Source organism: Anas acuta, chromosome 22 (assembly GCF_963932015.1).
Source record: "Anas acuta chromosome 22, bAnaAcu1.1, whole genome shotgun sequence".
NCBI classification, from domain to species: domain Eukaryota; kingdom Metazoa; phylum Chordata; class Aves; order Anseriformes; family Anatidae; genus Anas; species Anas acuta.
Genome location: NC_089000.1, coordinates 628965 through 646767, shown reverse-complemented (window position 1 = coordinate 646767; position 17803 = coordinate 628965). Strand labels below are relative to the sequence as shown.

The 17803-nt window shown below is 68.9% G+C and overlaps 2 protein-coding genes across 10 annotated transcripts in view; one reads left to right on the top strand and one right to left on the bottom strand.

Annotated features, from left to right (window-relative positions):
• The window catches only part of HSPG2 (heparan sulfate proteoglycan 2), a 35975-nt gene extending 22847 nt beyond the window's left edge, over positions 1-13128 (bottom strand). For 6 of the 9 annotated variants that reach the window (XM_068658952.1, XM_068658953.1, XM_068658961.1 and 3 more), the window contains exons 1-33: positions 12965-13128; positions 8851-8992; positions 8672-8755; positions 8484-8543; positions 8198-8307; positions 8043-8101; positions 7481-7641; positions 6925-7281; positions 6724-6843; positions 6522-6653; positions 5800-5944; positions 4870-5021; positions 4640-4786; positions 4405-4568; positions 4158-4334; positions 3875-4071; positions 3618-3765; positions 3403-3530; positions 3240-3326; positions 3093-3151; positions 2957-3024; positions 2547-2687; positions 2219-2395; positions 1963-2142; positions 1768-1886; positions 1577-1688; positions 1393-1506; positions 1176-1303; positions 1012-1089; positions 880-929; positions 705-793; positions 477-617; positions 213-404 (exon numbers count right to left, since the gene is read on the bottom strand). In XM_068658952.1, the coding sequence (XP_068515053.1) occupies positions 213-404; positions 477-617; positions 705-793; positions 880-929; positions 1012-1089; positions 1176-1303; positions 1393-1506; positions 1577-1688; positions 1768-1886; positions 1963-2142; positions 2219-2395; positions 2547-2687; positions 2957-3024; positions 3093-3151; positions 3240-3326; positions 3403-3530; positions 3618-3765; positions 3875-4071; positions 4158-4334; positions 4405-4568; positions 4640-4786; positions 4870-5021; positions 5800-5944; positions 6522-6653; positions 6724-6843; positions 6925-7281; positions 7481-7641; positions 8043-8101; positions 8198-8307; positions 8484-8543; positions 8672-8755; positions 8851-8992; positions 12965-13021 (4275 nt within the window). In that variant the 5' untranslated portion in view covers positions 13022-13128. The remainder of the gene's footprint in view (positions 1-212; positions 405-476; positions 618-704; positions 794-879; positions 930-1011; positions 1090-1175; positions 1304-1392; positions 1507-1576; positions 1689-1767; positions 1887-1962; positions 2143-2218; positions 2396-2546; positions 2688-2956; positions 3025-3092; positions 3152-3239; positions 3327-3402; positions 3531-3617; positions 3766-3874; positions 4072-4157; positions 4335-4404; positions 4569-4639; positions 4787-4869; positions 5022-5799; positions 5945-6521; positions 6654-6723; positions 6844-6924; positions 7282-7480; positions 7642-8042; positions 8102-8197; positions 8308-8483; positions 8544-8671; positions 8756-8850; positions 8993-12964) is intronic. The other 3 variants (XM_068658954.1, XM_068658955.1, XM_068658959.1) reach the window with 1 other exon arrangement.
• A 1197-nt stretch (positions 13129-14325) lies between these two features.
• CELA3B (chymotrypsin like elastase 3B) lies at positions 14326-17776 on the top strand. The gene is made up of 8 exons (XM_068658471.1): positions 14326-15342; positions 15424-15509; positions 15599-15696; positions 16170-16304; positions 16387-16523; positions 16960-17105; positions 17185-17337; positions 17699-17776. Exons 1-8 carry the CDS (start codon positions 15303-15305, stop codon positions 17717-17719), a joined length of 816 nt encoding a protein of 271 aa, XP_068514572.1. The 5' UTR covers positions 14326-15302; the 3' UTR covers positions 17720-17776.
• The last annotated feature ends 27 nt before the right edge of the window (positions 17777-17803 follow it).

The following is a 17803-nucleotide window of genomic DNA, read 5'->3' as shown; positions in this document are numbered from 1 at the left end:
AGGATAAGAAGGAGAAAAAATGAAAATAAAAGGAAAAGGGAAGAGAGAAAGGAAGAAGAGAAAAGGAAGGGGGGAGGAAGCAGGAGGCACTGGGAGCCTGCGTCCACCTCCCCATGCTAACCATAATGGGGCGAGCACCCAGGGGTGCCCATGGAGCCGGGGGTCTCAAGGGGCGCCCCGAGGAGGGGGCACCCCTGGGTGCCGGCCGTTACCTTGTCCCCCTGGTAGGGTTGGGGCAGCTGCCAGTAGTAGGACTCAGGGGACAGCTCCCCGAAGCGCCCGTAGGTGAGCCGGGGCCCCGTGGTGCCCATCTCCACGCTGAAGCCGGTGGCCACGCGGGTGCTGCGCTGCCGGTTCACCAGCGCGAAGCCCTGCCAGCTCCCGGGGCCGAAGGGCGTCCGGACCTGCGGGGCAGGGCGGGTGAGCGGCCTGGGGACACTGGGGGACCGCGGGGACCCGTGGGGACAGGGACTCACTGTGTCGCGGGAGTAGGAGGTGCTGGCACAGTGCTGGACAATGCCCATGCAGAAGCAGGGCAGGCAGCCTGCCGGGTTTTCGGCGCTCAGGTGGAAGTGGTGGGGTCGGCAGGTGGCACAGCGGGGACCCTCCACGTTGGCCTGCAGGGGACAGGGGAGGGTGACGCTGTGGTTTTGTCACCCCCCCACCGATGTGGGGACACGGCACGGCATGGGGACAGGGCTCACCTTGCACTGGCACAGCCCGCTGGCATCGCACCGCTCGCCAATGCTGCCCTGCTGGTCGCACTGGCACTGGTCACCGGTGGCCCCTGGCTCTGGGGGTATCACACGGGGGGGGGGCAGCAGTTAGGTGGGGACCCCAACAGAGAACACGGCGTTGTCCCCTCCCCAGGACACTCACCTCGGCACGGCTCTCCCCGCAGCGGGTCCCCCACGTAGCCAGGTGAGCACCTTTGAGGGGGATGAAATAAGCCAATGAGGGGGGGTCCCCAAAACCCCTGCCACCCCACCACCACCCCAGCATCTCCAGCACCTCTCGCAGAGGCGCCCGCTGTGTCCCGGGGCGCAGGCACTGCACGTGGGCTGCCCGTCCGTGTCCTCAAAGCAGCTCCTGGATGGGAGAGGGGACAGCAGGGTGATGAGTGAGCCCCAGCTGGTGGCCCCTGGGGGCACGGGGAAGAGGTGGGGGGCACCTACTGGGTGTCAGTGTGGGGCCCGTGGCAGGGGCAGGGCCGGCAGTCTCCCGGGGTGCCACGGGTGGCATCGCCGTAGTAGCCAGGCTGGCACTTGTCACACTGCGTGCCCTCCGTGTGGTCCCGGCAGCCCTGGTGTTGTGGGGAGAGGGAGATGCTGGCACGGCGAGGGGGTCCCCACCATGCCCCCCATGCTGTCCCCATGCCAGCACCGGGCTCACCTGGCACTCGCCCGTCTCAGGATGGCACTCGTCGGCGTGCCCATGGCACTGGCAGCGCTCACAGGTGCCCAGGTAGAGCCCGCTGGTGCTGCGGGTGTAGCCCACGTCGCAGTCCTGTGGGGACAGGGACGGGTGTCAGCCACCGGCTGCATCCCCAGAGCCATGGGGACAGCGGGGGGCTCACCTGGCAGGAGGGGCCACGGTAGCCGGGGGGGCAGGCACAGTCCTCCACCTCCAGCGCCGGTGCCCGGCCGGTGGCATGGGGCACGGCCACGTCCAGGCGGACATCAGCGAGCCTGCAGGGCAAGACAGGATGTCCCCGCCGCCCTGCCCGCATGTCCCCTGTCCCCAGCCAGCACCACGCCGCCCCGGTACCTGCTCTCCATCGGCTGGTCCGTGTAGGATGCGCGGATCATGAGGACATCGATGTCGGCCAGGGCCATCAGGAGGTGCTCCCGGGTGGCTTCGCGCCCATCTGCCCGGCGCCAAGCGTGCTGCAGGCACAGCCCCGCGGTGACCGATGTGTCCCCAGAGCCCCAGCGCCCACCCCAGGGGGATGCCAGCTCTCACCTCGCGGAAGGGCACGGTGACAGTGGTGGGGACACCGGGCACAGGGGTGGCATCAGAGAAGTGCTCCAGGAAGATGCCGTTGCCTTGCAGCAGGACGTCGGGCTGCCGCTGCAGTGGCTGGGCATCTGCTGGCGCGCGGTGCGTCACCGTGTACTGCAGCTCGCCCCCGTACGATGTCACCTGCATGGGGACAGGGCTCAGCCGGGCTCATGGACACCCGGCTGTGTCCCCCCCCCCCCCGTCCCCACCACTGCACCTTGTCTCCGGTGAAGGACGTGGGCAGAACCCAGAAGTAGACGTCACGGGGCAGTGTGTAGAAGTCGGAGAAGACGAGCTCCCGTGGGGCAGCGAAGCGTGAGCCCTTGATCGTCGTCCCCGTGCCTGCCAGGTTGGTCAGGTGCAGCGGCGACACCTCCTCAGCAGTGACACGGACCTGCAGGGGTGGGGGACAGGGGCATGGGACATGGTACGGTGCTGCTTGGCAGTGCACACCATGGCACAGCACAAGGCAGAGCGTGGTGCACCATGGCACAGCAGAGCACGGCACAACGTGGCACAACACAACACGGCATGGCACAGGGTACCTGGTCACGGCTCCAGGAGGAGCTGGCGCACTGCCGCGAGACACCCATGCAGAAGCACTTAAGGCAGCCGTCGGGGTTGGCGTCGCTCAGGTGGAAGGTCCCGGCCGCGCACTCATCGCACTGCCGCCCCGTCACGTTGGGCTGCAAGAGGGGACAGGGACTGGGCAAACAGGTGCTGTGGGGATGGGGAAACTGGGTGCTGCAGGGGGCTGGAAACCTAGGTGCCAGGAGGACTGACAAACTGGGTGCTATGGGAGGACTGGAAAACCCTGGGGAATTGGACTGGGTGCCACAGGGATGCTGTGGGGAACTGGGTACTGGGGAAAATGAACTGGGTGCCACGGGGGACAGGGCTGGGTGCTGCAGGGACCAGCCTGGGTGCTGCGGGTTTGGGGCAGGTGGACACCCACCTTGCAGCGGCACGTGCCGCCCACCGCGTCCTTGCCCCCACGTGTATCGCACTTGATGAGCTCCTGGCCTGCGGGGAGAGACGGTGAGGAATGGGCAGAGCTGGGGGGGCACAGGGGGACACGGGACAGCACTCACCAATGCGGGTGCACTTGCCGCCTGGCTGGATGGGGTCTCCCTCATAGCCTGGGGCGCACCTGGGGGAGGATGGGGACAGGGGCCCGTGGGAGGGAGCCGGGGTACCCATGCTCCCAGCCCGCGTTTCACCACCCCCTGCCCACCCACCTCTCGCAGCGGCGGCCAGCATAGCCGGGGGCGCAGGCATCGCAGGTGGCCTGGCCATCTGTGTCCAGGAAGCACGACTCGGAGAACCTGCGGGCAAGGAGATGGTGACATGGGGCCATGATGTGCCACCATTCCCCCCCAAACCTCCTGGGGCAGCACCCACCTGCGGGATGGCTCAGTGTAGGGGCAGGGGCAGGGGCGGCAGGCGGTGGCCGTGCCCTGCGTGGCATCGCCGAAGAAGCCAGGTTTGCACTTCTCGCACTGGGGACCCTCCGTGTTGTGCTGGCAGTTCTGCGGGGACGGCATAGGGGTTGGTGGCACTGCCATGTGGCTGAGCCCCCGGCCCCACGTCCCCTGTTCCCATGTCCCTGTCCTTACCAGGCAGTGCCCAAAGACCTGGTCGCAGGTGCTGGAGTGGCCATGGCAGCTGCAGCCCGAGCAGGTCCCCAGGTAGGGTCCCTGCGGCACCCGCTCGAAATTGGCGGCGCACCGCTGGCACGACAGCCCCGTGTAGCCCACGGGGCACCTGGGGACACAGAGGTGTGATGGTGGCACCATGACGGAGGCACTGCGCTGGTGACACCACACCAGTGGGTGCGTTGCTTTGCCAGTGCCCGCAAGCCACCGCCAGTCACCTGCACTCCTCAACATCCCCGGCAGGTGCCAGGCCGGTGTCCCCGGGACTGGTGATATCCATGGCCACGTCGCTGAGCCCCACGCTGGCCATGCGCCCATCATACACTGCCCGCACCAAGATGCCCTCCAGTTCCTGCAGCACCAGCAGCAGCAGCTCCCGGCTCACCGGAGCGCCCGTCTCGTCCTCCCAGTTGTCCTGTGGGGATGGTGAGCACCGGCGTCACCCCAGGGTGCCACCAGCACCCGTCAGCGCCCTTCAGTGCCCGTCCCCAGTGCACCCACCTCGGTGAAGGGGATGCGGCGCTGGTTGAGGATGTCGGGCTGGGTGTCCCCAGCGCGTGCCTGGAGCTGGCGGCCCCGGCCCCGCAGCAGCACGTCGGGGCGGGGGGCTGGCTCGGGGGGCCCCCGGCCCAGCCGGTAGCGCACGCTGTAGCTCAGCGCCCCACCGTAGGCGTCCACCTGGCAAGGGCAGCGCGGTGTCAGCAGCTGTGCCGGGGTGTCCCCAGCCCTGCTGCTGCCCCACGGTCACCTTGTCACCCAGGAAGGGGGCCGGCAGCGCCCAGAAAGCATCGAGAGCCAGGAAGCGCCGGGACAGGTCCAGGAGCTGGAACTCCTCAGTGGCCACATCCACATGCAGCTGGGTGGCTGAGAGCGCCGGCAGGGATGGAGTTGATGGCACCGTCACATTGACACCTGTGGGGAGAGGCTCAGCCCTGTGTGTCGCCCCCCTCCCTGCGCCCTGTCCCCCTGTCCCGGCGACTTACCCTTGAAGTCATCAGGGCGGTCGAAGCGCAGATGCAGGCGGTGGCGGTGGCGGGCGGTGGCACGGCAGGCGGTGGTGACACCGAAGCAGAAGCAGGGCAGGCAGCGGGATGTGCCCGTCACCTGGAAGTGGCCCTCGGGGCAGGGACCTGCGGGGACGGGGAGGGGATCAGGTGAGGGCGCAGGGACAGGAGCAAAGGACGGGGAGGTGGCGGCAGCTGGGGATGCTCACCGGGGCGGGGGGTGACGGTGAGGACACTGTCGGGGATGCCGAAGACCATGCCGCGGGTGTTGATGGCCTCACAAGTGTAGGCGCCCTGGTCAGCCTCCTTCACGTCCCGGATAGTCAGTGTGCCCTGCCCGCCCTCGCTCACGATGGACACCCTGCACGGCACGCTCACTGCACCGCACGCTCACGGCACCGCACGCTCAGTGCACGGCGTGCTTGGCACATGGCGTGCTGGGTGCGCAGCACGCTTGGTGCACAGCATCCTTGGTGCACGGTGTGCTTGGTGCCCGGCACGCTTGGTGCCTGGCGTGCGTGGTGCACGACACACCTGGTGCACGACACACCTGGTGCACGACACGCTCGGTGCACGACACACCTGGTGCATGACACGCTTGGTGCACAACACAATTGGTGCATGACACACCTGGTGCATGACACACCTGGTGCACAACACACCTGGTGCATGACACACCTGGTGCACGACACACCTGGTGCACGACACACCTGGTGCATGACACACTCAGTGCATGACACACCTGGTGCACGACACGCTTGGTGCACAACACAATTGGTGCATGACACACCTGGTGCACAACACAACTGGTGCATGACACACCTGGTGCACGACACGCTCGGTGCCCAGCACACCATGCCACCCAGCACAAGGACCAGCCTTGGGCACAACCCTGCCCCTTGCTGACCCCCCCCAAAGCTCCTCCCCCCCCACAGCCACGCCCCTTGCGTGAGCCCCACCTTTGCAGACCCCTCCCCAAACCTCACCCCACGCCCACCGTTGGCCACACCCCTCCTGCAAGCCCCACCCACACAGAAGCCCCATGGGGAGATGTGTCCCCCCCCACCCCCCCTGTGACCTCACCCCACCCCTTGACCTCGCCCCTCCCTTGGGCCCCACCCTCCCGGTGCCCCACCCACCTGCGGCTGGGGGGGATGTTCCCCCAGTTGAGGCGCCAGGTGATGATGGGGGTGGGCACGCCGGTGGCGGCGCAGGTGAAGCTCACCGTCTGCCCCGGCACCGCCTGCACCGACTCCTGCGGCGGCGTCACCACCTGCGGCGGCACTGCAGGGCACGCGTGTCACCCCCTGCGCCCAGCGCCCCCGGCTGCGGGGACCCCAGCGCCCCAGCACGGTGCCACGCCATGAGGTCTCCCACCCAGCTCGGGGGACGCGGGGTTCCATGGCACCATGCTGGGTGACACGGCACAGGGACCCCAGCACGGCACAGCTTGGGCACGGGGTGCCCAGCCCAGGGACCCCTGCCCCATTTGGCTGGCAGTGTCCCCAGCACGGCACCCAGCACGGTGCCATGGCAGAATCCACGGCACGGCTTGGGCACAGGGTCCCCGGCACAGTGCTAAGCACCATGCTGTGGCACGGTGTCACCAGCACAGGGTCCCCAGCCCCACCTGCAGGACGCAGTGTCCCAGCACGGCACCCAGCACGGTGCCACATCAGGGTCCCCAACCATGCCACAGCTTGGGCGCAGTGTCCCCGGCACCATCTCCCAGCCGTGCGCAGCAGCGCACTGTCCTCATCACTGCGCCCCCCCCACTTGGGTGCGGTGTCCCCAGCACAGTACCACGACACGCTGTCCCCAACCCCTGTCCGGTGTCCCCATGGCCCCGGGTGCCACTTACTGCAGCCAACCTCGTCGGAGCGGTCAGGGCAATCGGGCTCCTCGTCGCAGTGGTAGCTGGCGGGGATGCAGGTCCCGCTGGCTACGCAGCTGAACTGGTCTGGCCCACACGCCGCGCCGGGCGCCTTGGTGGCTACAAGGGACAGCAGCCATCAGCCGGAGCCGTGTCACCACACGTCCCCACTGCTCCCAGCCACACTCACGGCAGTCGGTCTCATCTGAGCCGTCCCCGCAGTCGTTGTCCCCATCGCAGCGCCACAGCTTCAGGGCGCAGTGCCCATTGCGGCACTTGAACTCATTGGGCTCGCAGGGCGACGGGGTGCCTGGTGGGGGCAGGGTGTCAGCACCCGCCCCGGGGGAGTGCCACCGCCACCGCCACCGCCGCCACCCCCCCGGTAACTCACCGCAGTCCTCCTCGTCGCTGCCATCGGCGCAGTCGCGCTCGCCATCGCAGAGGTAGTCACGGGGCACGCAGCGCCCATCGGCACAGGTGGCCTCGGCCGGCCGGCACCCAGCTTTGGGTGGCAGGGGGCGGCGGGTGGTGGCAGGGACAGTGACCAGCGGGCGGGTGGTGGCGGGCCGTGCTGTGCTGGGGGGCACGGGGCGCGCCGGGGAGGTGGCCGGGGGGGGCTCGCCGCAGCCCTGCTCGTCTGAGGCGTCGCGGCAGTCGGGGCGGCGGTCGCAGCGGTACTCCTGGGCAATGCACTCGCCACTGACACAGGAGAACTCCAGGGAGGTGCAGGGGCGCAGATGAGGGGTCACTGCACGGGGGGGGGTTACTGTCAGGGGGGGTGTCCTGTGTCCTGTCCCCCCCATCACCCGCTCTTAGGTATCACAATGCAAACGGCAAAAAATGGGGGGCTCAAGGCGTGCTGGCACGCAGGACCCTGTGCTGTCCCCAGCGGCCCCACAATTGAGGTTTAGGGTGGGGGGGCTGCTCCGTGCCCCCCTGGTGCTCACCGGCCCCCAGGCGTCGGAACTGGAAGCCGACGGGCGAGGTGACGAAGGAGGCGATGGAGCCAGCAGCCACCACGTCCTGCAGCACGGCCCTGATCTGCGCCTCGTCCCCGTTGCCCTCCGAGCCCACATCCAGCTCCACGAAGACGCTGCCCTCCAGCTCCCTGTGGGCAGGGGGTCAGCACCTCAAAGCCCCCACCCCAACCCCCTGAACCCCCAAAACCTCCCCTGCACCCTGTACCTCCCTCGCACCCCAAAACTTCTCATGCCCCCACACCTCCTCTGCACTCCCCAAAGCATCTCATCCCCAGACCTCCCTCTGCCTCCAAACTTCCCTGCACCCCAAAACCTCTCCACCCTCCCAGACCTCCTCTGCACCCCAAATACGCCCATGTCCCCCAACCTCCCCACACCCCACCACACTTCCCCTGCACCTCAAACCTTCCCATCCCTCCTGAGCCTCCCCTGCACCCCAAGCCTCCCCATTACCCCTAAATCTTCTCATCCTCCCCAAACCTCCCCTGCACCCCCAAACCTCCCCGTTGCCCCCCATGCCCCCACTCACTTGATGAACACCACGTTGACCATTTGGTCCCCAGGGATCTTGTAATACTCTGACTCCAGCTGAAGCAGGGGAAGCACAGGGGGTGAGGGCGCACCCTTGGGTGCCCCCCACCAAAACCTGGGCTGGGGGTTCCCCCCTTGGCGCGCCCCACTTACAGTATCCACCACGGCCTCCGAGACTTCCCGAAACTCATCTGAATTGGCATCCTCCAGCCGGGGGCTGTAGTCGATGCTGTGGGTGAAGTTCACCAGCGCCCGGAAATAAACTGGGGGGGGGGGGAGAGAGGGTGTTGGCATCCCAAAAAATACCCCTCAGGTACCCCCAACCCCAGCAGCACCCCCCCGCATCAGCCAGCCCCCCGCCACTGAAGGAAACCAGCCCACAGGACTGAGAAAAAGTCGGAAGGTGGCGGGGGGGGGGGTCACAAGAAGTGGCACTTACTCAGCGGGGGGTCATCCTCGGGCTCGGCCACCACCATGCCTGCTGGCGGGGGCACGGGCACTGCCCGCAGAGGAGGAGGAGGAGGAGGAAGGAGAACAGAGAGGATGGAGAAGAGACAGAGCTTGAGCGCAGCGCAGAGGAGCGCAGTGTCCCGCGGGCACCGGTGCCACCCAGAGGCATCCCCTTACCGGTGGGTGCCAGCCCAACGCCAGGCACCGAGGGGCTCCCGGCCACCAGCTGGATGTCACCGCTGCCGTACTCCCCACTGCCATCTGCGGGAGCAACACCGTGAGCCCTCGGGGACACCCAGGGACCACGCAGCCCCGTGTGCGTGCGCGTCCCCCAGTGCCACCCCGTGCCACATTACCCCCGGACGCCTCATCTGCCAGCAGGTCCTCGTCATCGGAGAGTTGGGCGTAGTACCGCCGCCCCCGCGCGCCCCCAACGCGGTCAGCCACCGTGTCCTCAGGGAACGTGGTCTCGGCCAGGCCCCTGGCACCGTGGGTCACCTGGAGGGGGGGGACACATGGCCATCACCGCCAGGCCACGTCACCGGGGCTCCGCTGCTGGCAGGGCCGGGGCTGCATAGCTGGGCGGTGGAGTCACCACGGCCGGCGCGGCTGGGAAGAGGGAGCTGGGGGGGGGGATGAGCTCATCTCGCGCCCCCCCCCGCCGCCCACCCACCGCATTCCTGTGCACAACCTTGTGCACGCAGCAACACGGGGACTTGCATGCACGGCGACAAAGCACCACGCATCCACACCCTGCAGCTGCAATGCCCCCGTGTGCACACGCGAACAGGCACCAGCACCCTGCCGGCTGCCCCCTTGGGTGCCCCCAGCACCCACCGCGGTTCCCGCAGTGCCGGGGGGGGGGGATGAGGGCTGCTCCCCCCCCCCACACACACACACACACTGGCGCCCATGCAGGCTGGTGAGGAGGAATCCGTCGGGGCAGCACTTTGCTGTGCAAACAAGCGCAGGCGGATTAAGCAGGCGCTGGGGGCCGGCGCAGAGCCCGGGGGGGATTTACCCGCTCGCCCGCACAATGGGTGGGAATCGTGGCGTTCCCCCCCCCCCCCACTGCACAGACGGCGGGCGCCCCAAAATAACCCGGCTGCGGGAGGGGACACCCCGCAGGTGCCGCTGCTGGCCTGGGCATAGAGGGTGCAGTGGGGGAAACTGAGGCACGAGGGGGGGTCCCCCAGGCATGCACTGAGCTGGTGAGTGCTCTGCTGCTGCCCCCCCCCATGCATGCATGGAGTTTGGGGGTGTGCTACTGGTGCCCCCTAATGCATGCACGGTGCCCCCAGTGCATGCACTGAGTGTGGGGGTGCTCTGCTGGTGTCCCCACACACGCACCGAGCTCGTGGGTGCTCTGCTGCTGCTCCTCACACATGCACTGAGGGGGGGGTACAAGGCTGGTGCCCCCATGCATGCACCGAGCTGGTGGGTGCTCCACGGCCACACATGCACTGATGGGGTGGGTGCTCTGCCATCCCCCCCCCCCTGCACCCCCAAACTCGCTGCAGGTGTCAGGGTGCTCTGCTGCTGCTTCCCACTCATGCACTGAGCCTGCGGGTGCTCTGCCACCACCCCCCCCATGCAGTGGGGCCTGGCGGGCACGGTGCCCCCCCGGCAGCCCCAGCCCAGCTGTCCGGTGGCGGGGCCGGGCGCCAGGGGGGTGCGGGGGGGCCCGGACCCATCTCGGGTTACCGGAAGCGGCCCCGGCCGCGGCACCCGGGCGCCCGGCTCACCCGGTGGGGCAGAGCGCCCGGCCGGCCGCCGCCGCTCACATTTTCCACTCCCCGGCCCAAATCCTGCCCCGGCCTCCATTGGGACCAGGGAAATGAGGTGTGGGGGGGCCCCGGCTCCACAGCACCAGTTGGAGGAGGAGGAGGAGGAAGAGGAGGAGGAGGAAGAGGAGGAAGCACCACCCCGCTGTCACGTCCGCCGGCGCCACGTGCGGCTTCGCTCGACGCCCCGAACCGCAGAGGGCCCCCCCTATAAATCCACCCTATGGATGTGCCCCCCCCCCCCTTTGCACCGCGGCGGCTGGGCGAGGAAGAGGAGGAAGCGCGGGGTGACGCATCGCCCCGGCGAGCAGGAAGCCCCGGCCGTGGAGGGGCCAGGAATAATAACCGGGGGGGGGTTATTAATAGCCGCCCCCCCCAGCCCCATTGTTTCCCCAAGGCCGGAGCTCTCCAAGCCAAAAGGTGTTTCCCCCCGCCAGCTTCCTCCGCCCGCCGGCCTCCCCGGCCAAGGGCACCCGGCTGCGGTGCTGAGCGCCTGTGGGCTGGGGGGGTTGGAGGGGGTGCAATCCCCCCCCCCCCGTGCCGCCACAGCTGGCGGGGACGCCCCCAGGGGACGGCAGCAGCTGCCTGACCCCCCCTGACTCTCCTCCCCCCCCCCAGTGATTTGGGGGCAAAAACAGCTGCAGGGTGGGAGTGTTGGCTGGGGGGAGCCTGAACCCCGCTGGAGGAGAGGGGGAGCGGAGGGAGGGGGGAGCAGGGTGCCCCCCCCCGGGCACATTCCTCCCCGCTCTGCATTGCCTAATTTATCCCGAATGGCCGCGTTTCGGGGCAGAGGGAACGCGAGGGGACCAGGCGCGCTGGCACGCCGGGCTGGCGGCCGACCCAGGCGGGCGGGCACCCTCCTCCTCCTCGGCCCCGGCCTCCTCCTCCTCCTCCTCGGCCTCCTCCTCCTCCTCCCCGGCCTGCTCCTGCCCAGGCCATCTTTGGCGATGGGAGCATTCGGCCGCCTCAGGAGCTGGCGACGGGGCAGGGGCAAAGCGCGCCCGGAGCGCACAGGGCCACACGCGGCGGTGGCAGAGCCCAGGGGGTCCCCGGGGGTCCCCAGCAGGGCGGTGCGAGGCCGAAGGCCCCCCACGTGCAGAGCCATCCCCTAAAGCACGCTCAGACTCACGCACAGGCGTGCAAGCACACGCAGCGGCACGCACGTTCGTGTGCAAGCCCAAGTGTGCGAGGGCGGCACGGCACGGGGGTGCCATGCGGGTGCCAGCCCCCCCGTGGCACGGCGTGCACGCAGCCGGGGGGCACACGCGTGTGCGTGCCCCACCGTGCCCCCCCCCCGCCCGCCCCTGCCCCCAGGCCCGATGCTATCGCACATTCCTGCCCTGACCTCTCCCTGTGCCTGCCTTAACCCTTCCCGGCACGGGACACTGTGGGGGGGGCACCCCCAAGCCCCCAAACCCCCCCTAACGGGAGGGTGGGGCTGGCCCTGACGCCACGGTGCCATAGGGCTGGTGCCCCCCCCTCCCTCACCCTGGCACATTCCTGGGTGTCCCGAGCATGCTTGGTGCCCCCCCCCCATCTGCTGTCCCCAGACCCCCCTCACCCCCACAGTGGCAGCAGGGCTGGGGGGGTGCAAAGCTGCAGCCCCCCCCCCCCAGCCTCGTCACCCCTCTGCCCTGTGGAGGCGGGGGGGGGGGGGCACGGCCCTGCCAGCATGGCCCTGAGCAGAAAGGCCCCTCTGTTCTCCGCCCCGGGCAGCGTCCCAGCCCCAAACCACCCCGCTGCCCCCCCCCAGCACGGGTGGGGGCCCCACAGCACCCGGTGGAACCCCCCCAGCTCCACGCTTTGGGACCCCTCTAGATTTGGGGACCAGGCCCAGCCCTATCTCAGCAGCCCCAGCCTGCACCCTGAACCCCCTGGGGGTACCCAAGGGACCCCCCTAGGCAGCCCCCCCATGACTGGTGGCCCCCCCAGCCCCGGGGGTATTTCGGGAACGCTATTTTTACAGGCTGCCCGGTGCTGCCTGTCACCCTTTAAATTTAGCCAGGGCGGGAGAGGGGGATGGGGGGACCCTGGGGGTGCGCAGTACCCCAAAAGCAGGACGCACTCCCACATGTGCCCCCCGTGGGACCTATGGGGTCCCACGGGGTCACGGCCTGAACCCCTGCTTGCTTTGGGGGATGATGGGGACCCCAAAGGCCGGGGGACCCCAATTCCCAGATGGGATGGGGCAGGGTGGTGGGGACCCCCATCTCCAATCCAGGAAGACCTCAGTTCCCTCGGGGACAAGGCACGGGGACCCCACGCGCCCCCACTCCGTGGGTGACCCCAGCTCCCTGACGGGGCTGGGGAGGGGCAGGGGGACCCCACAGCCCCCGGGGGGACCCCAACTCCCCCCGGTCCATGGGGGACCGCGGTGCCGCAGGGGTCAGGGCAGGCTGCTGCCCCCCTCTCCCCAGCGTCGCAGCGCCTCCCCCACGTCCCCAGTTGCGCGTGGGGTGCGGGGGGGGTCCCCAACTCCCCCGCGGGACGGGGCGGTCAGGACGGCGTCCCCAGCCGCGGGGGCACAGCGCACGGCGAGGGAGAGGGGCGGGGGGGACCCGAATTCCTCCACGGGACAAGGCACGGGGGGGGGGGGGACCCCCAGCCCCGGACCCGGTCCACGGTGTGGGGGGGAACCCCCCCCCTGCTCCCACCCGGCCCCGCTCCCCGCCGCCCCCAGACTCACTCCGAGGGCCCCGAGCAGCAGCAGGGCGCCCAGCGCGGCGGGCACCGGCGGCCCCATCGCCCCGCTCCGCTCCGTCCCGCTCCGTCCCGCTCCGCTCCGCGCCGCCGCCGCCGCCCCGGTCCCGGCCCCGGCCCCGGCCCCGGGCTGGGCGGGGCCGCCGGGGTACGCGCCCACAGAGGGGAGACCGGGGCGCACGCCCACAGGGCTCGGCGCGGGGAGTGGGAGACGAGGGCAGCGCCGCGCCTGCACGCGGGGGCGCGTGGGGACATGGGGGGGGGGGCACAGGGACAGCTGGGGACACCCCGGGGGCGACACGGGAGAGCGGGACGTGGGGCACCTCTGTGCGTGCCCACGGGGGACGTGGGGACAGCCTGGGGACGTGGGGAGCAGCTCCCGTGCGGGCGCGTGGCGACACCTGGGGACAGCCTGGGGGGGCACTTCGGTGCGCGGAGACACGGGGGGGGCGCGGGGACAGCGTGGGGACAGCGTGGGGACAGCGTGGGGGCACCTCCGTGCGTGCCCACGGGGGGACGTGGGGACGGTGTGGGGACGTGGGGAGCAGCTCCCGTGCGCGCGTGGCAGCACCTGGGGACACTTCGGTGCACAGAGACGTGGGGTGGGGTGTGCGGGGACAGCTTGGGGACAACTCCGTGCGTTGGCACGGGGCCATGGGGACACACAGGGACACCGTGGGGACATGGGGAGCACCTCCACTCGCGGACGCATGGCAGCACCTCTGTGCACACCCATGGGGACATGGGGGTGCGTGGGGACCCCGGGGGGCACCTCTGTGCACGCCCATAGGGACATGTGGGGACACCGTGGGGACATGGGGAGCACATAGGGACACGGGGGGCTGTGGGGACACCCAGACACACACACACACAGGGACACGTGCGCATGGGGCTGCTGCTGTGTGGTGTGCCCACAGCAACACCCAGGTGACACGAGCAGGCCCATGGGGACACCCAGCGCCACCAGGGGACCCCACAGCCCCCAGCATAGGGTGGTGGCACTGGGCCAGCCCCAGGCTGGGACAGGGACATGGACGTCTATGGGGGTGATGGGGGCCACCAGCTGTGCGGGGAGTAGAGGGACTATAGGGGGGCAAATGTGGTTATATGGGGCCGTGGAGGAACCAGGGGTATTGGGAACTGTGGAGGATACTGAGGGTATGGGGATATAGGGGATATGGGGGTTATCGCTGCCCAGGGATTTGTAGGGGCTATGGGGGGACCAGGGGTATTCAGAAGCATGGGGGATACCGGGGACATGGGGGTTCCTCTGGGTGTGGGGGCTATGGGGGGCACAAGGGTTTGTGTGTGTGGGGGGAGCATGGGGGCTTTGGAGCTATAGGGGGACCAGGACATGAGGGTATGGGGGCCACAGGGGCTATAGGGGTACAGGGCATATAGAAGCTATGGGGTGCCAGGTGCATAAAGGATATGGGGACTGTAGAGGACACAGGGACTCTGGGGGACACAGCTGTTCACAGGGGCTGGGGGGGGCACCGGGTACATGGGGGTATGGGGTTTATCATGGTGTATATGGAGTATAAGGAGCACAGAGATATAGGGTGTCTGGGGGCACTAATGGTGTTGGGGGTCTATGGGAGCTATGGGGGGACACCCAGGGCTATGGGGAGCACAGGGGGTAACTGAGGGGCTGGGGGCACCAGGGGCACGGGGGCTATGGGGGCAGAGGAGCCCTGGGGAGCACAGGGACTGTAGGGTCCGTGGTGGATACCTGGTGGTATGGGGATTTTGGAGGGGACAAGGAACCTGGGGGGGTATAGAGGTTATAAGGGGGCTGGGGGCACCAGGAGCAAGAGAGGTACGGGGCTACAGGAGGCAGAGCTGCTATGGGAGGGGGGCTGCGGTGCCGAGGGGGTGTACGTGGCATATATGGCACTGAGTCCATGGGGGACCATATGGGGACACACAGCCCCCGGTCGCACCCACACAGGCCTGGCTGGATGGGTGCTGGTGGCCATGTGCCCCCCCCCCCCCCGGCCCTGATAGCCAAGGCCAGGCGTTAATGGTTAACCCCCGGCCCCCACACCTGTGTGGCTCCCAGGGGGGCTGGCACCCCGGAGTGCCCCACACAGGGCGCTGGGACCCCCTCAGCCATGCCTGTGGGGTGCCCCCCACCGTGTGACCGCAGGGAGGGGTCCCGGCACGCCCCCACCCCGCAGAGGCACCCCGTGCCCCCTGGCAGCACCCAGCTGGGTGCCGGCTGCCCCTTCCCAGGGGTGTCCTTGGGGTAGGGAGTGCCCAGATAAGGGGGGAGATTTAAGGCTGGCGGTCGACCCGTGGGCCCTTGCTGAGCTGGGATCACGATGCTGACGCTCCTTGTCCCCCTGCTGCTTGTGGCTAGCGGTAAGCTGTCCCCAAACCCCCCCCAGCATCCCCAATGTGGGGGTCCCGGCACCCTGGGGTGACCGACACCCTGTCGCGCAGGCTGCCAGGCTGCGGTGCTGCCAAAAGAACCGCAGTCGCGGGTGGTGAACGGGGAGGATGCGGTGCCCTACAGCTGGCCCTGGCAGGTGAGCGGCACGGGGATGGGGACGGGGACGCGGCGGGGACACCCAGTGGGTGACGTGGCCCCTTCCCACCCCGTGTCCCCCCGCTGCAGATCTCGCTGCAGTACGAGCGCGACGGCACCTTCCGCCACACCTGCGGGGGCACCCTCATCGCACCCGGCTGGGTGATGACGGCCGCGCACTGCATCTCGTGAGCAGGGCACGGGATGGGGGCAAGGGGGGGTGCACAGGAGGGGTGGGGGGTGCAGGATGGGTGCAGGTGGGCTGCACGGTGCAGGACGGGTGCATGGAATGGGTGTAGGGTGCAGGGGGGTGCCGGGTGGGGTAAGGATGATGCAGGGTGCAGGGATGGGCGCATGGAGGGGATGTGGGGTGCAGGGTGCAGGATGGGTGCAGGGGGTGCGAGGTGCAGGGTGGGTGCACGGAAGGGGTGCGGGAGGGGTGCAGGGTGGGTGCACGCAGGAGATCCAGGACGCAGCGAGGACAGGCAGGGGGGTGATGGGCTGTGCAAGGGGGTGATGTGTGCAAGGAGGGTGCAGGGTGGGCACGCAGGAGTGTGCAGGCTGTGGGGAGGGGTGCAGGAGGGCTGCAGCCCCCATCCCCCGGGGTACCCCCGGTACCACACAGCGTGGCGTCCCCTGAGGGCCGTGTCCCCACGGGCAGCTCCACGCTCACCTACGAGGTGGTGCTGGGCGAGTACGACATGAGCACTGCCGAGGGCTCTGAGCAGCGCATCCCTGTCGCCTCCTCCGACATCTTTGTGCACCCCAAGTGGAGAAGCTCGTGCGTGGCCTGCGGGTGAGCAGGGTCCCGGCGGCGCGGGGGGACGCTGTCCCCACCCAGAGCCCTCACAACGTGTGTGTGTGTCCTCCTGTGGCAGCAACGACATCGCCCTGATGAAACTGCGGCACAACGCGGTGCTCAACACCCAAGTGCAGACGGGGCAGCTGCCGCCCGCCGGCACCATCCTGCCCGACGGCTACCCCTGCTACCTGAGCGGCTGGGGACGTCTGTCCAGTGCGTCCCTGCGGCGTGGGGACAGCGCCCGGCTGCTCCCTGGGGAGGAAGGGGGGAGGATGTGGGATGGAGAGATGGAGGAAAGGAGGGAGGGGTGGGGGAAGGAAGGGATGCGTGGAGATACAGGGATGGGGAAATGGAGGGAGGGATGGAAGGGGGGAAGGATGGGATGGAGGGAAGGACATGGGAGGGAGGGATGGGGGTTCGTTGGAAGGATTGTTGGATGATGGATGGATGGCGGACAGATGTTTGGATGCTTGGATGGTGGGATGGGTGCAGGATGGATGGAAGAATGGATAGATGGATGATGGATAGAGAGATGATGGACGGGTGATGCGTGGATGCTGGATGGACGTGTGATGGATGGGGCTGGCGGGCAGGGTGCCAGGCACAGGGCTGTCCATCTGGGTCCCTGACCCCCCCCCCCCATTGGCAGCTGGCGGCCCGCTGCCGGACCGGCTGCAGGAGGCGCTGATGCCCGTGGTGGACTACGAGCACTGCACGCAGCCCGACTGGTGGGGCAGCCTGGCCATCCGCACCACCATGATCTGTGCTGGTGGAGCCGAGAAGGCTGGCTGCAACGTGAGTGCCGCTCTGGGCTGCTCCGTGCTGGGGAAACCGGGGCACCCCGACCCCAGCCTGACCCCAACCCCATCCCCAGGGCGACTCGGGCGGCCCCCTGAACTGCCAGGCTGAGGATGGGCACTGGGAGGTGCACGGCATCGCCAGCTTCGTCTCGGGACTGGGCTGCGACACCCCGAAGAAGCCCACTGTCTTCACTCGCGTCTCTGCCTTTGAGGACTGGATCGCTGAGGTGAGCACTGGGGTGCTGGGACAACGGGGTTCTGGGGTAATGGGGTGCTGGGATGCTGTGGTGTTTGGGGACCAGGTTGTTGGGGTGCCAAAATGTTGGGGTGTCGGGGTGTCAGGGTACCATGAGGTGCTGGGGTACCATAGTGTTGGGGTGCTGGGGTGCTGAGGTGTCAGCGTATCCAGATGTCAGGGTGCCAGGGCACTAGGGCGCTGGGACGTTGCGGTGCCAGGGTGCCGGGGTGCTGGGGTGTCGGGGTGCCCAGGTATCAGGGTGCTGGGACATTGGGGTGTGGGGATGCCAAGGTGCCGGGTTACCAGGGCACCGGCGTGTCGCACCCCCCTCAGCCACTTCTCTCTTCCAGACCATACAGAACAACAGCTGAGATGGGCAGCGGCGACCTCCTGGCATCGCAGAGGGCAAATAAACCTGCAGAGCTGACCCCGTGCGTGTCCCGTGTGCTGGGGGA